The 14603-nt window shown below is 38.8% G+C and overlaps 1 protein-coding gene across 1 annotated transcript; it reads right to left on the minus strand.

Moving 5' to 3' along the window:
• Positions 1 to 460: 460 nt before the first annotated feature.
• Positions 461 to 7277, minus strand: LOC111152114 (prolactin induced protein). Its single transcript, XM_022510422.1, has 4 exons — positions 7183 to 7277; positions 5177 to 5282; positions 901 to 1015; positions 461 to 582 (listed from the first exon to the last, which is right to left on the minus strand). The coding sequence occupies exons 1-4, from the start codon at positions 7275 to 7277 to the stop codon at positions 461 to 463; spliced, it is 438 nt and encodes a 145-aa protein (XP_022366130.1).
• Between the last annotated feature and the right edge of the window lie 7326 nt (positions 7278 to 14603).

Raw genomic sequence — 14603 nt, forward strand, 5'->3', positions numbered from 1 at the left:
TGATTATGTAATGTCAGATGGCTCTCCAAAAGAGGCCACCAGCAGTGCTTAATTGCTCCCATAGCCCTTCATTTTCCACTAACACCTGACATTACCTAGCTTTCTGAGTTTTTCCTTACAGTAAGGAAACACAGGGCATGGGTACAGGAAAGGGGCATAATATTTAGGAGCCCAGAAAATTTCAGATTCTATGAGTCATCTCTATTTCTTCATCTCTCATTCTTCCTACCAATGGACAATGAGAACCCATAAACTCCTCAGTAACATTTTTTTGAGAGAACAAAGTTCTAGAAATTCTGGGTGCTCTGAGGCTCCTCTGGGATAGATTTGGAAGGGAAGACATAACAGAACACAGAGAAGTTTGCAAGAAGTTTATTTTATAGACCACAACAGATACTCCAGCCAATTTTTCTTAAAGGAACCACCCTGGGGGGCAGTTAGACAAGGGCTTCCAGCATGATCAGACTGTCTGTATTTTCCTAATGGTATAATAATATTTTTTTCCATTGGGCACCACTGATATATTAGGGCAGATACCTTCTTTTTCAATAATGTGGACCACTGTTGCTATTGCCATAGTTCCTGAAAGAGAAAAGGACAAAGATCTTCTCTGATAACTCTCTAACCCCATTTCCTGGGTTTTCTACTAGTTTTAGGCACCTCCCTACTAGGGCCCAGTTTCCCCAAATCATTTGCAAGTGTATCTCCCTTGGGCTTTTCTCACACAACCCCTCAACTTTCAGACATGGGCATAGTCCCCATCCACTGTCCCCTCTTCTTCCTTCCTTTATCTCCACCCTTCTGTCCTGACATTCTGCCCCACATCCGAAGTCCCATTTCTCTTTACGGTTTCCCTTGCCCTAGTGGATAGTTCTTTCTTTGGATGGCCCCTATACTTACTATTGACCTTAAAGTCCCAGTAGAAAGTTCTTGGATAATCCTCACAGAGGCAGGCAGTGTAAAGATAGTTAAAAGGACCATCCATTAGGTGGCTGCCTTGGAGGTAAGTTTTAATCTGTGGAGGAAGAGGTGGGCAGAGAGGACCCTGTGTTAGTCTGGGGAGCAGGAAAGGGAGAGAAAGGCAAGAGGGCACAAAGAAAGATGAGGACAACATCCTTTGTATGCAAATAGCATCCTTTGTATGCAAAATGCAAATAGGGATGGATGTAGATCAGAGGCACTGTGGAGTCCACTTTCATAGTATCATTTTGGGAACTAAAATTTAAGTCAGAAGGTTTTCTGTCAACATATCTTCAAATTCCTGCTTTAACAGCATTGTGGGTCTGGGCTCTGAAAGGAAGAATTAGTGAATTGACAGGGCAAGCAGAACTAATTCTGGGGCAGCCTTCATCTGAAGAGCAAGTTTGCTGTGGTTCCCTAACTAGGGCTTTCAGGAACTGGTTTGTGACCACAGCTTAGCTCTTGGGTATGGAGGCCAAAACCAGGTCTTGTTGCCAGAACCATGCTCCTCTCAAACTCCGTGACTTTTGATGATTGCAGTGACATCTCTCAGTCTTTCTTTTCTTGGTTGTGAGAGGAAAACAGTTACTTACCAAACTTGGCTGTAAGATAAACAAATGAAATCTTGATGGTAAATTTCCTTTTTTAATTTGAGAGGGCTTTACAACTTGAGATACGTAAGTTTCAGCAGCATCAGGAAGCTTTTGTCTGGTTAGTGTTCAGCACAGGGGTGTTATCCTAGAGTTCATAGACCCAGCGGGTCTAGTGAACTCAGATGGAAAGAAATTTCATCTTTATTTTATCAACATCTCACTGAAATTGAGTATTCCTTCTGTTATGTTATCAATGATCCTCAGTGGCATTAGCAGTGTGTATGATTTTATCATGAAGAGAAACATAGGTATGTTAGTATTAATTTACATGTTTATATATCTCAAAATATTGCCTGAACTCATCACTACCTTGAACACAGGGTTGCATGGTCCCGGCTGGGGCCATCTGCCTGTCTCCTGAAGCTTGCCCAGGTAACTGGCAAACATGCACCGAATAGCCTGTCAGCTCCAAATGGCTAATTCAGGTGTTCTCACCATTGGAATTTTACTCAGAATACTTTGAAGATCCTGGTGTTTCTTTCAAGAAACCTACCCTTACCTGGTTTACCTTCTTATGGCATTTACAACAGTTTATCTTAATAAATCGGAGTTTTCAACACTTGAATATTCAAACAAAAATCCCAATCTATTGGAATCCATTTCTTGTCAAAAACCAGTGCACAGCTGAAGCTACTTATTCAAGCTGAGCAACAAGAGCCACCCCCATAGTTTTTTTTTTTTAATTTTTTTTCCTTTTTTTTTATTTTTTAAATTTATTTTCAGTGTAACAATATTCATTGTTTTTGCACCACACCCAGTGCTCCATGCAATCCGTGCCCTCTCCAATACCCACCACCTGGTTCCCCCAACCTCCCACCCTCCTCCCCTTCAAAACCCTCAGATTGTTTTTCAGAGTCCATAGTCTCTCATGGTTCACCTCCCCTTCCAATTTAGTTTTTACAAAATAAAATTTAACTTGTCTATATTTTAAATGTATTGAATTTTTGGCTAATATGTTGATAAATAGTACTGTTTCAAAAGTTTTTTTTTTTAATTTTTAAGTAGGCTCTATGCTGGGCATGATAATCCTATCACTATTTTTCCATATGGTAGTTTTCCTGTGTAATCCAATGCATTTTAGGAACACTTTTAAAAGCAATTTTCTGATGAGAGTTCCCTAGACTTTATTAGACCAGCAAAATGGTCCATACCACAAATGTTTAAGCCTTGTGGTTTGTCACAAGTTCTCTTTCAATTACAAATACAAATTTTTTTTTTAAGATTTTATTTGACAGGCAGAGATCACAAGTAGGCAGAGAGGCAGGTGGAGACAGAGGAGGAAGCAGGCTCCCTGCCGAGCAGAGAGCCAGATGCGGGGCTCGATCCCAGGACTCTGGGATCATGACCTGAGCTGAAGGCAGAGGCCTTAACCCACTAAGCCACCCAGGCGCCCCACAAATACAAAATTTTTAAAAAAGATTTTATTTATTTATTTGAGACAGAGAGAGAGAAAGAAAGAGAGAGATTTTGTGCAGGAGCAGGGGGAGGGGCAGAGGGAGAGAGAGAAGCAGACTTCCTGCTGAGCAGGGAGCCTGACCCAGGGTTTGATCCCAGGACCCCAAGATCATGACCTGAGCCAAAGGCAGGTGCTTAACCGACTGAACCACCCAGGTGTGCCTAATTGATTTTAATTTTAAATCTGTGATTCTAATACTTCACTTGATCAAAAATTTATTTGCAAAAGTATTATAATTGTTAGAAAATTGAGAATAGATACTAGAATCTTTACATATATAAAAATAATATTTTCCTAAAAATTTAAAAATATGATGTTTTTGTAACCATACATATAATTTTTTAAAAAGATTTTATTTATTTATTTGACAGACAGAGATCACAAGCAGGCAGAGATGCAGGCAGAGAGAGAGGAGGAAGCAGGCTCCCTGCTGATCAGAGAGCCTGATGCGGGGCTCGATCCCATGACCCTGGGATCATGACCTGAGCCGAAGGCAGAGGTTTTAACCCATTGAGCCACCCAGGCGCCCCAACCATACATATTTTTAATATTAGAAGCTACAAATAAAAATTGGTTGGCCAGAACTAAGAAAATTTCCCATAAATTCTTTCTAATTTACAATATCATTTATTTTATGAGATTCCTTGTACTTGGGTAGGTTTTAAAAAGATTGCCATATTTTATTGTATTAGCATTGTTCTTTTTTTAAAATTTTTTATTTCTTCTCAGCATAACAGTATTCATTGTTTGTATTAGCATTGTTCTTAAAACATAGTCCTTAAAGTTACAGTAGCACAAAAGTATTTCACATGTGATTAAACACTTTCTCGGGGTAGAAACAGACTTCATTATCTATCATCACCAGAAACTACCATTATCACAAGACTTTTATGCACATGTTCTCATTCCTTTTGTCATCTGTGGTTATGATAAAACAAAATTGAAAAATTATGATGATTTCTCTCCTACCCGCTATTAACATACAAGGTTCATATTCTTGAACTGTAAACAGACAAATTTGACGAAGCAGTTGTGTTGTTCTTTGCTCAGTGATCAGAAGTCTTTCTCTTACAGGTATGGGGCCATTTCTAGAATGTATTCTAATGAATAACAGTCTTCATGCTCCCAATTTTGTTTCCAATTTAATCATCATACATAAATATAATTTGAGTTAGGAAACTTCTGTCATAGGAAAATGCTTGTGCTGCCTGAGAGAGTGCCATTCTGGAAGGAGTCAGTGGGGCCTAGAACAGTGGTAGCTATCAAGGGGCAGATTGTATGTGTGTTATAATATGTGAGAAGTCTGCCAGCAGGGAGGAGAAGACACACTCTCCTGGGGAAAAGCCTCTGTGGGTTAAACCTGCACAGACCCCTTTTCCTGATGGCCCAGAGCAGCCAAACAGGAGCGATAATGCACAGGTGAGTCTTACATGCATTTCCTTTTGAGAACCTCTGATCTAGTCAAGGGATTGGAACTGCCTCCCACAACTGGAGGAAATAGGGAGGAGAGTGTGGGCTCTTTGTTGGGGAGAGGGGGCTGGAACAAGAGTGAACTTCTGATGGTAGAGCAAAAGGGCAGAGGGAGGGACAAGGAACACAGCTTCTTCTCAGAGCTTACTGCAGAGGAGGGAATCATACCCTGTGTGTTCTCAGCAACATAGCTCTTCTGTTCACCTGCCTCAATCCACTGGATGGGGTTGCAGTTTTCTTGTAAGAACCCCCTATCCCACCCCTCATCTCAAATAATCATGTCTAGGACCTTAGAGGAGCTCTTACCTCTTCTCCCCCAGCCCTTACACTTTTCCTCTGTTCTTCCATTTAGCTGTGCTTTTCTCACTACTCATTCCTTCTTTCCTTCTCATTCTTCCTACACCTGTCTGGATCAGGTTCCTTCATCTGTAAAATGAGAATAGTAATCTGCCCCAAGGTCTGATGATTGTTCTGAGGCTCAAGTAGCATAACACATATGAGAACTGGGAGCATGAGGATTGCTATTCAGCATTTTATTAGGTATGATATGCAATGGTAAAGTGAGAGATTAATCCAATTGTACTCATAACTAAGGAGTCGGAGCTTTATGAGTTTACTTCCCCAGGTCTCTACTTACCACCATACATTCTTTTAATTCCGTTTGAAGTTTAAGCTCCAGAGTGACTTCTTCATTTTCTTTTGTTTTTGAGGGCATGTCCAATTGCATTTTTATAATTTCTCGACTAGTTTTGGGAAGAGAGAAGCAGGGCAGAAATCAGAGATCTGTCCACGAGAGAGGGGCACAATGAGAAGAACAGAGGGAAGAGGGAAGGTGCAAGGGAAGGGGATGATGGCATATGAATAATTTGCTGAGCATCAGAACCCTTGGGAATCTTTGATCCTTGTTTGGTTTGGTTGTTTTCTACAGACTCTGTTTTGTTTAATAAAGTAACTTTGATGCTTTATTTAAAACTGAGCATCGTTGTTCTTTACACTGACAAGAATAAAAAAGAATAAAAGTACAATATCACATGTCATTTCTTAATAAAATCCTCCAGGTTCTGTTGATTTTCCACTATGTGGGAGGGCTCAAGTTATCGTTAGTAGAATATTCCATATCAACAGAATCATACTAAACCATAAACATCCTAATGCACTGGAAGAATTTTTAGAGTCATCCTTGAGATCCTCCTTCTTTAGTTCCTGGGCCTAGGAATTTGTATTTCTTTAGCTCTGCAGTGAATTTGGACACACAGCCATATTTGGGAACTTTAGATGATACCCTACTTTCAAGCCACATACCACAATCTGATGGGAAAAGGAAATGGAGGCAGAGGGAAGTCAAGGATTTTTCCATCAGGGAGAACTGGGTTCTGGACTAGGAGACTTAATTTCTCTCTCCCAGAAACTCTTGGTTGAGCTCTTTTCGTTTTGGGTGGGACAGGAGGAAATTCAGGTTTTTTGCTACAATGCTTCAGGGTCCCAGATTTTGGAGATTTTCCATTTCTTGTACCAGTTGCTCTAGTGCTAAGTGCATAGAAAGGGGTGTGAAGAATTAAGTGTCTCCAAAATTCCTCTCATCTGTAAATGAATTTGGGATTGATAAAATGACCAGTTTAGCCAGAGTGAGTGATCAGATCAGCTTGCCTGGTAGTGAGGAACTTCCTGGGATGACGGTCTTTCAGTGCTAACACCGAGAAATTCCTGGGCAAATGGGGATGGCTGATCACTCTAATTAGTATAGCTTATTTCAGTGTTTTGCTGTCCCATCTCAGGGCTACATGGGGTGACATCTGTATCTGAACCTGCCCCTACTCAGTGTTTCTTAGAACAATGGCCTCCACTATAGCAACTTGTCAAAACTCTGAATGGTTTACTCCAGGACAGTCTATCTGGACATGGCACAGAATGTATCATCAGAATCACAACCCCAAAACCCAGCACTCAAAACCATATTCCTGAGAAGAAAACCCTCTAGATTTGCTGAGTGCCCCTGCTTCTCCCAGACCCTGGCTGCATTTCCTACTTCATTTGCCTGATTTTCCTGCTTCCTTCAAATATGTACCCTCAGTGATTTGGCTGCTGAACCTGTGCTCCTAGGGCCTACTGTGGGTGGTGGGTTGGTGTGTCCTTGCTTTTGTCTTAGGGCTTCCGAATAGGAAGAATGTCAAAGCTTCTGGGCTAGCTCAACTTCAGACTTTGGGGTCAAGGATCAATGATCAAGGCTTCTGATCCTTTCACCAGTCCTGCCAAAATTGTGTAAAGCTATCACAGACCTGCTAAACCTACTGTTCTAGGAGACAAGTTGTGAGAACATAAAGTTTACTGGGCAGAAATATAACAAAGGTGTATACTATAGATAGGATGTAGATCAGAGCCATAGAGCAAGACTGACTGTTAATAAAAGCCTTTATGCACACTGAGTGCCGCATTTCCATGGACAACCTAGAAGCATCCAGTGGAAATAGAGGGGAGCTGATAGGACTTCCTAAGAGGAGAGAAGTGGGACTTGACCTGGGGTTTATAAGCATCCCTGGGACTAGAGATCTGGGAAGTTGAAAAGTTTTCAGGGATAGATTTCCAGGCTAGGATAGAAGCCCTCCCTGAAGGGATTTTTGTGAGGAAGAAAAAGACTTGGCTCACGTGTCTTCCTGAGCTTTGTTGGTCCCCAGCTGTAGACAGAGAACAAGGACCAAGACGCCAGGGCTGGCTCTCAACAGGAGCTGGAGAAGGTGCATGTTGCAGGAGACAGAATATGATGTTCTAGAGAAGTACTGTCCCAGGTGGCCAGCATACTCCTTATATGTAGATCAAGGAAGCGGGAGAGTTGCCAAGCGGATGTATGTGGTCAATGAACCAATTATCCTTCCCACTCATGCTCTTCCCTTGTTGAGCTAAAGTTTGTTTTTCCATTGAAAAAGTCAACATTCAGCTATAGTGTTCAAGTCCAGGTAAGGAGTTAGATTATCCTTCCTCATTTACTTAATATACCATAGTTTCTCAGAATAGCCGGGACCTCAAAAGACATATCAGTTCTTTCCTAGCTTACAGAAATGTTTTCTTTTCCCTCATAATCATATGCCTGCTGTATGTAGCCTTAAAAACGGTCTGCTTCTCTAGTCTCTAGAGGTAGAGAACCCAGCTGTGGTAGATTTCAGTTCACAACTGTAGGACACATTTGCTTGATCCCCTGATAGTAAATTTAAGAGGAGATGTTCTACAGAAATTTCACAGGACTGCTAGTGTGATTAGGATTCTCCTATGGGCCACCACCAATCATGACAGGAGAGAAAACTAGAGATGGGCTGCTCTGAATGCTGGGAAATTAAGACCATAAAACTGAGTGGCACAAATATGTGTGTGATTGTTGGGTCCTTAACTTCAGGGGCTATAACATGAACACACACACACACAAACACATAGTTTTTGGTTCTATTTGATAATCCTAATTTAGCCGGTGTTTGAGAAGGGACAAGAAATGTTGAAAAGGTTGGAACCCATATTGGCTGTAAGTGTATTTGCAACTTGGGGGTGAAATCATGTCCTAAACTCATGATATAGCAAACAGTTTAGATGGAAAGGGCAGGTGGGGAATAGAGAAGATAAGATGGCTGGGCATGTTGTACTAAATTTTTGACATAATTTTTGCTGAGCTTCAAGATGCCTCAGTGTTGCTTCAGTAGGCAATAGATTCCTGACATACAAGACAGATTATTGCCTATGGAACATAATTTTGAGAGGCATTGCATGGTGATATTTACATATATATTACTTTAAAAATAATTGTTTTTAAAGTGATGGTCACATATTGGTCAGGGATATCATGGAAATTGATATCCATAGAATAATGGAACACGGTGAGGATGCTTTACAGGCTAGTAGGAATATCCATATTTTTAAACTTTCATTCCATCATGTATATTTGATTATAGGACTCCTGGGTATTTTAGCCTGATATAAATGCTTGCATATATTGGTTAAACAATTGTCGGCTGAATCAGAAATAGATATTTATTTTAGAAACTGATATGGCTTAAGGGCTAATAAGCCAATAAATCACTGCAACATAATTTTTTCAATTGCTACCCACACTGCATTAAAGATCTGGTTGGAGGTGAACAGTATCAAGCAAACCTTGGTTTTAGCTTGGTTTTAGGAACTAGGCAAGTCCACCTGCAAAAATCCATGTGTCCTAAGTCTGTTCCACAGTTGACTCATAGATGTCAGTATTCATGGAGTTGAATATATCTGAAAAGATCAAAATTTCAGAGAGAAAATAGGATCTAAGTAACTGCTGCAGTTCTATAGATGGTACGTTGGAAAGTTTTCAGAATGTTATTTATGACAAAAGTTTGAGGATAATATTTTCTTCTCCATGCTGTTGTTTGGAAAACTAATCTAGCAGATGGCTTCCAGGGGGGAGAAAATGACACCGAAATTGCTATGTCCTTTAAGTAATGAACAGGTTTAGTAGGTTTCCAAAAACAAATAGATAAAATCAGTTTATAAACAACCATAGAGGCTCATAGAAAGGAATGTACAGGTACAAAGGGAAGGGATTAAGAATTAAAGAGAAGCCTGCCACAGGCTAAATTTGCAAAGAAGAAGGTGACCCTAGACCTGACAGGGCTCACAAAAGAGGAAGGTAAGGAATGACCAAAAAGGGAGTTAAAGAAGCCGAAGCACAGGGAATACATACTATGTGCATGACACTGTGCTGAACATTTTACACATACTTACTCGATTTTCAAAACAATGCTGTGGAGTAGATTGCCAGCTTTATTTCATTTTACAAATGGAGAAATGGAGGCACACAGCAGATAAATATGCTAAGCCCAAGTCCCATAGCCAGTAACTGGTAGAGCCAAGTTTGGATCCATGTTTTGTGGAGTCCCAGAGTTTTGTTTTACAGTAATGGTAACCTCTTTCAGAAGTGACATGCAAATTTTCAAATATGAAAAACAGATATAGGACTTTGGAAGAGGTTGTAAGTCAGGGGCCCCGAGGCTTCACATCACTCACTTTACCATGCATTCCTCTTTGGATGAACCAGAATTTGAATGCAAGCAGTCTGCCTCTAGTACCTGAGCTTTTAACTACTCCACTGCCTACTAGTGAGGACAAGGACCCAATGAGGCATGCCCAATCACTAATAGTCTTAAAGTAGAAAAATACAAGGCCTACTATAAGCAACATTTATCTTCCATGACTGATCATTCTAGGATGTTTCCCCATAAAGTTGATGTGAACAATCTCAGCATTCATCCTTTCTTTTATGAATTCATCTCTTTACCCATCATCTACCTAGTTCTTTCAGATAATCTATTCTACAAATTTTGATTGAGCACCTACCTTTATAGAGAGGTTTAAGTGATGAGCATACAGAAGTGAATTAGAATATAATGGGGGGCAGTCAAAATAACACATTTAATAGACTGTGATCAGAATTATAGTATTAGTTTCTGTTTATTGGAGACTACTAAGTATTTTACAGGTTTAGCCTAAATGGAGCTGGTAGTTGCTAGAAATGTTGCTGTCTGTCCATAGATTTTACAAAGCATCCAAGCAAACATACCTAAAAATGATAAAATTTGATTTAGAAGTTTTAAATAATATTAAAGCTCTTTACTCTAGTTATACTTATGGGGGTATGAAGAAGTTTTATACATTGCATTCCACTTTCTTAATGTCTTCCTTCTCCCCACATTTTCCTCTTAAAGGTAGCTGCTAGAGATTTCTCCTGTGTCTCTTGTTAGTATGCTTTCATCATGGTGTTTCTCCCAAAATCAATAGTTTTTATACACTGGGTACTTTTTAAAAAAATTTAAATTTTTAATTTATTTTTAAAGATTTTATTTGTTTATTTATTTGACAGAGAGAGAGAGAGAGCGAGCACAAGTAGGGGGAGCAGCAGAGGGAGAGGGGGAAGCAGTCTCCCTGCTGAACAGGGAACCCAATGCAGGGCTTGGTCCCAGGTCCCTGGGATCATGACCTGAGCTGAAGGCAGATGCTTAACCAACTGAGCCACCCAGGCATCCTTACACTGAGTACTTTTGACATATGACCTCCCTCCAACGGTACAAGATCTCAGAAGTAGAGCTCTGCTCCTTTTGTCTCCTATTTTCATGAGAATCACATAACCTAGAGTTATTTTATACAGTTTCTTCAAATGCCAAAAACAACAATAAGAACAAATATTTATACAGTGATTACAATAATCAGATACTATTCTAAGTGCTTAACATATTAATTCACCTATTCCTTAAAATTATCATATAGCTTTTTTTTTTTTTTTTTTTTTTTTTTTGGTGGCTGAGAGGGGCAGAGGGAATGGCAGAGAGAGAATTTCAAGCAGTCTTCATGCCTGGCATGGAGCCTTATTTGGGGCTTGGTCTCAAGACCCTGAGATCATGACCTGAGCTGAAATCAAGACAGACACTTGCACAACCAACTGAACCATCCAAGTGTCCCAAAATGATCATATAACTTAAAAATTACCCTCATTTTAAGGATGAAGAGTTTGAGGTCTAGAAAGATAAAGTAAATTGCTGAAGTTTGCAAACTTAGTAACTGGCAGAGTTAGGGTTAAAAATCAAGTAGTCTGATACTAGAGTCTGGTTTTATTTTTTAAGAGTTTTTACAAAATTTATTTTAGAGAGAGAGTGTGAGCAGGGGTAGGGGCTAAGGAAGAGGGAGAGGGAGAATTTTAAGCCAATTGCACATTGAGCATGGAGCCTCATGTAGGACTCGATCTCATGACCCCAAGACCATGACCTGAGCCAAAATCAGGAGCCAGATGTTCAAATGACTGAGCCATTCAGGTGCTCCCAGAGTCTAAGTTTTTAAGCAGTTTGCTGTCTCCTAATGTAACAGCATTTTACATTTAAGGGAAGGAGAATCAACAGAGATTTAATTGCACATGTTTGTTATTAGTAGATAATACCAAAATGTTTCCCAAATTTGTTGTACCATAGCATATCAGCAGGGTGTAAGAATTTCCCTTTCACTACAACCTCAACAATATTGGCTATTGTTAATCATTTTAATCTTACTGGCTATTCTAATGGATGTGCAGTGGAACTTATTGTGATTTTACTTTGATTTTTTTTTTGTGATTACCATATATTTTCTGGATATTGTATATTCCTTTTTGTAAGGTACCTATACAAGGGTCTTGCCCATTTTTCAACTGGATTGCTTGTATTTTCTTATTGATTGTATATATTGCCTTTATTCTTTTAATTATGTCTTTTGATGAACAGAAGTTCATAATTTTAATGTTTACATGTACCTATATTTTCCTTTATGGTTAATGTTTTCTCTACTCCAAGTTCATGAAAATACTCATTTTATCTTCTAGAAGGTTTTTTTTGTTGTTTGTCATTAGATATTTGGATCTACTATCTACTTATGGATGGCTTTTTGTGTTCAATATGAGAAGGGAATAAAATTAAATTTTTTCCATGTGGATATTCAATTATCTCTATACTGTTGTTGAAAAAAACATATTTTTCCCATAGTTTTGTGACTTCATTGCAAATTAATATTTTTATTTTAGAGAGGGAGAAGTGGCAGAGGAAGTGGGAGAGAGAGAATCTTAAGCAGGGTAAATACCTAGTTCAGAGCCCAAAGTGGGGCTTGATCTTACAATGCTGAGATCGTGATCTAAGTAAAAATTTAAGAATCAGTTGCTTAACGGACTAAGCCACCCAGGCGTCCAGGTATACATATTTTATCATTGTTCTATTTGTTTTCATAATGTCAATTTCACACTTTCTAAATGACTACAGTGTTAGAAAAATTACTCATGAGTCATCTGACTGGCTCAGTTGGTATAGTGTGTGACTCTTCATTGCTGGGTTGTGAGTTTGAGTCCCATGTTGAAGCCTACTTAAAAAAAAAGTGTTAAAAACCACACTGAAAAGAAATAAAAAAAAATTGAACATTTACTTAAAATAAATAAATAACCAAATATATTCAAGAAAAAAAAAAAAAACCAAACATCTCAACACAAACAAAAAAGAGTCACTCATGACATCCGCCCCAGTAATTCTTTCCAATTGATTTGTCCTCAAGATTTTCTTATCTTGCTCTATCCTTGGCCCTTTGCATTTCATGTGTATTCAAAAACCAGCTTGTGTATTTCGTGAGTATTTAAAAAGTCTAAAAAGTCTTGGTTTTGGCTCAGCTTGTCATCTCAGGGTTGTGGGATTGAGTCTCTTGTTAGGCTCTGTGCTCACTGTGAAGTCTGCTTAAATTTCTCTCTCCCTCTGCCCCTCCCCACTGTGCTTGCACTCTCTCTCTCTCTCGAATAAAATAAATAAATATTTTAAAAAATTAGTCTTGCCAGATATTTATCAACTTTATTAGTCTTAAAAAAACTCAACACTACAGATTATTTTTAGTTTATGTTTTTATCTTTTTCATCTATTTCTTACTACTTTATGTTTGTTATTTTCTTTCTAATTTCTTGGGATGTATGCTTGATTGATTTTCATTTTCTTCTTTTGTAATATACATATTTAAGCTATAAATTTGTTTCAAAGCAAAGCTTTAACTGCATCCTGTAAGTTGATATGTTGAATTTTGATCTTCCAATATTCACCTCACCAGCAATGTATATAAGGTCCAGTTGCTCCACATCCTCACCAACACTCTATTTTGTTTCTTTTGTTGTTAGTTTTTCTGGAATGTGTGCAATTGAATCTTACTGTAGTTTACATTTGTATTTACCTAAGGACTAATGATAATGAGGCCATTATCATAAACTTATTTCACATTTACATATACCCAATATGAAAAAATACCTAAATAAGTCTTTTCCATGTTATTATAAGTTCTTACTCATTTGGAAGTAGGCAAATTAGCAGAGTAGTCAAGAACACAGGTCTTAAAATCAGATAGACTTGAATTTAAAGCCTAGTTCTGCCTCTAACTAGCAGTGTGATTCTGCACTAATTTCTTTTAAAAAATAACAGTACTATTTTTGATGGAAGCATGTAGTTTCATCACATGGATGTACCCTAAGTTTCATGATGAAATATATATGGGGGTAATTTATCTGAAGTTGGAACCAGAATAGTTACTATGGCAAAAGGCTTTTTGGAACCGTTCTCAAATTTGGGTGTTTGGTCAAATATTTAACAGGAGCTGGTGTTATAGAATCCCAGCTGGGAAGGAGTTTCTAGGCCTGAATAATGTAGCAATGTCCCTTGATAATGAAATTGAGTCTATTTGCTTATTTGTCAGCAAAATCTGTGCTTTTATGAACATTTTACAAGAATCTGGAAGATTTTTTTGTTGCAGATTTCTTAGAAGAGAGTAAACTGTCATTCTCAATGCACCTGACCCTCACAGACTAATACATTCCGCCTGGTTATTGACTAAGTCCAGGCACTGGTTTGCTTCAAGGATTTCTATCTTCCTGAGCATGACATTGACCTTTCAGGTCTCCATGTCTGGTACTGTGTGAGAATAGGGTACTGTCTCACTCCATGGATTGAGTATGTTACCTGTTCTCTCTTGAGTTATTAAGAAGGAATTTAAACTGCCACATGTTGCATTTCAGTTCAGGATGATTTAAAATCTTGACCTGCCCTTGGGGTAATGATAGCTCCCATTCATGTGCTGTTGCTGTTGGATTAGTGATGCATGAGTCAGAAGAATTAACACAAGCCCTGTGCTGTTCCTTTCCAGAGATGCCATGTTTTTGTGACTCACTGGAATTTCCCACTCTCTGGGCCATTGTACTTAAATGTGTCATTTGTCAGTGTCCACTTTCCTCTCAAATTTTTGTTTTTTCATCATCTCCAAGGCGTACAGTACTTCAAAGTTGATGTTACTAAAGATGTTCTTCTAGGAACATTTTCAATCAACCAGTTAGCAGAGGTTTTAGTGCCCAAGGTTGAAAAAACTGTATTCCTCACTTTAAGTTACACAAAGGTATCTTGTTCATTCCTTCATGAGTGAACTTCAGAGCTACATTATCCACGGGGATGGGAACCTGGAGAGTACCTAAGTGGGAGAGACTAGAGCACAAGTTTGAGGTATAAATAGGTCAGAGC

The sequence above is a fragment of the Enhydra lutris genome, unplaced genomic scaffold, assembly GCF_002288905.1.
Source record: "Enhydra lutris kenyoni isolate GAN:26980312 unplaced genomic scaffold, ASM228890v2 scaffoldscaffold27, whole genome shotgun sequence".
NCBI lineage: Eukaryota > Metazoa > Chordata > Mammalia > Carnivora > Mustelidae > Enhydra > Enhydra lutris.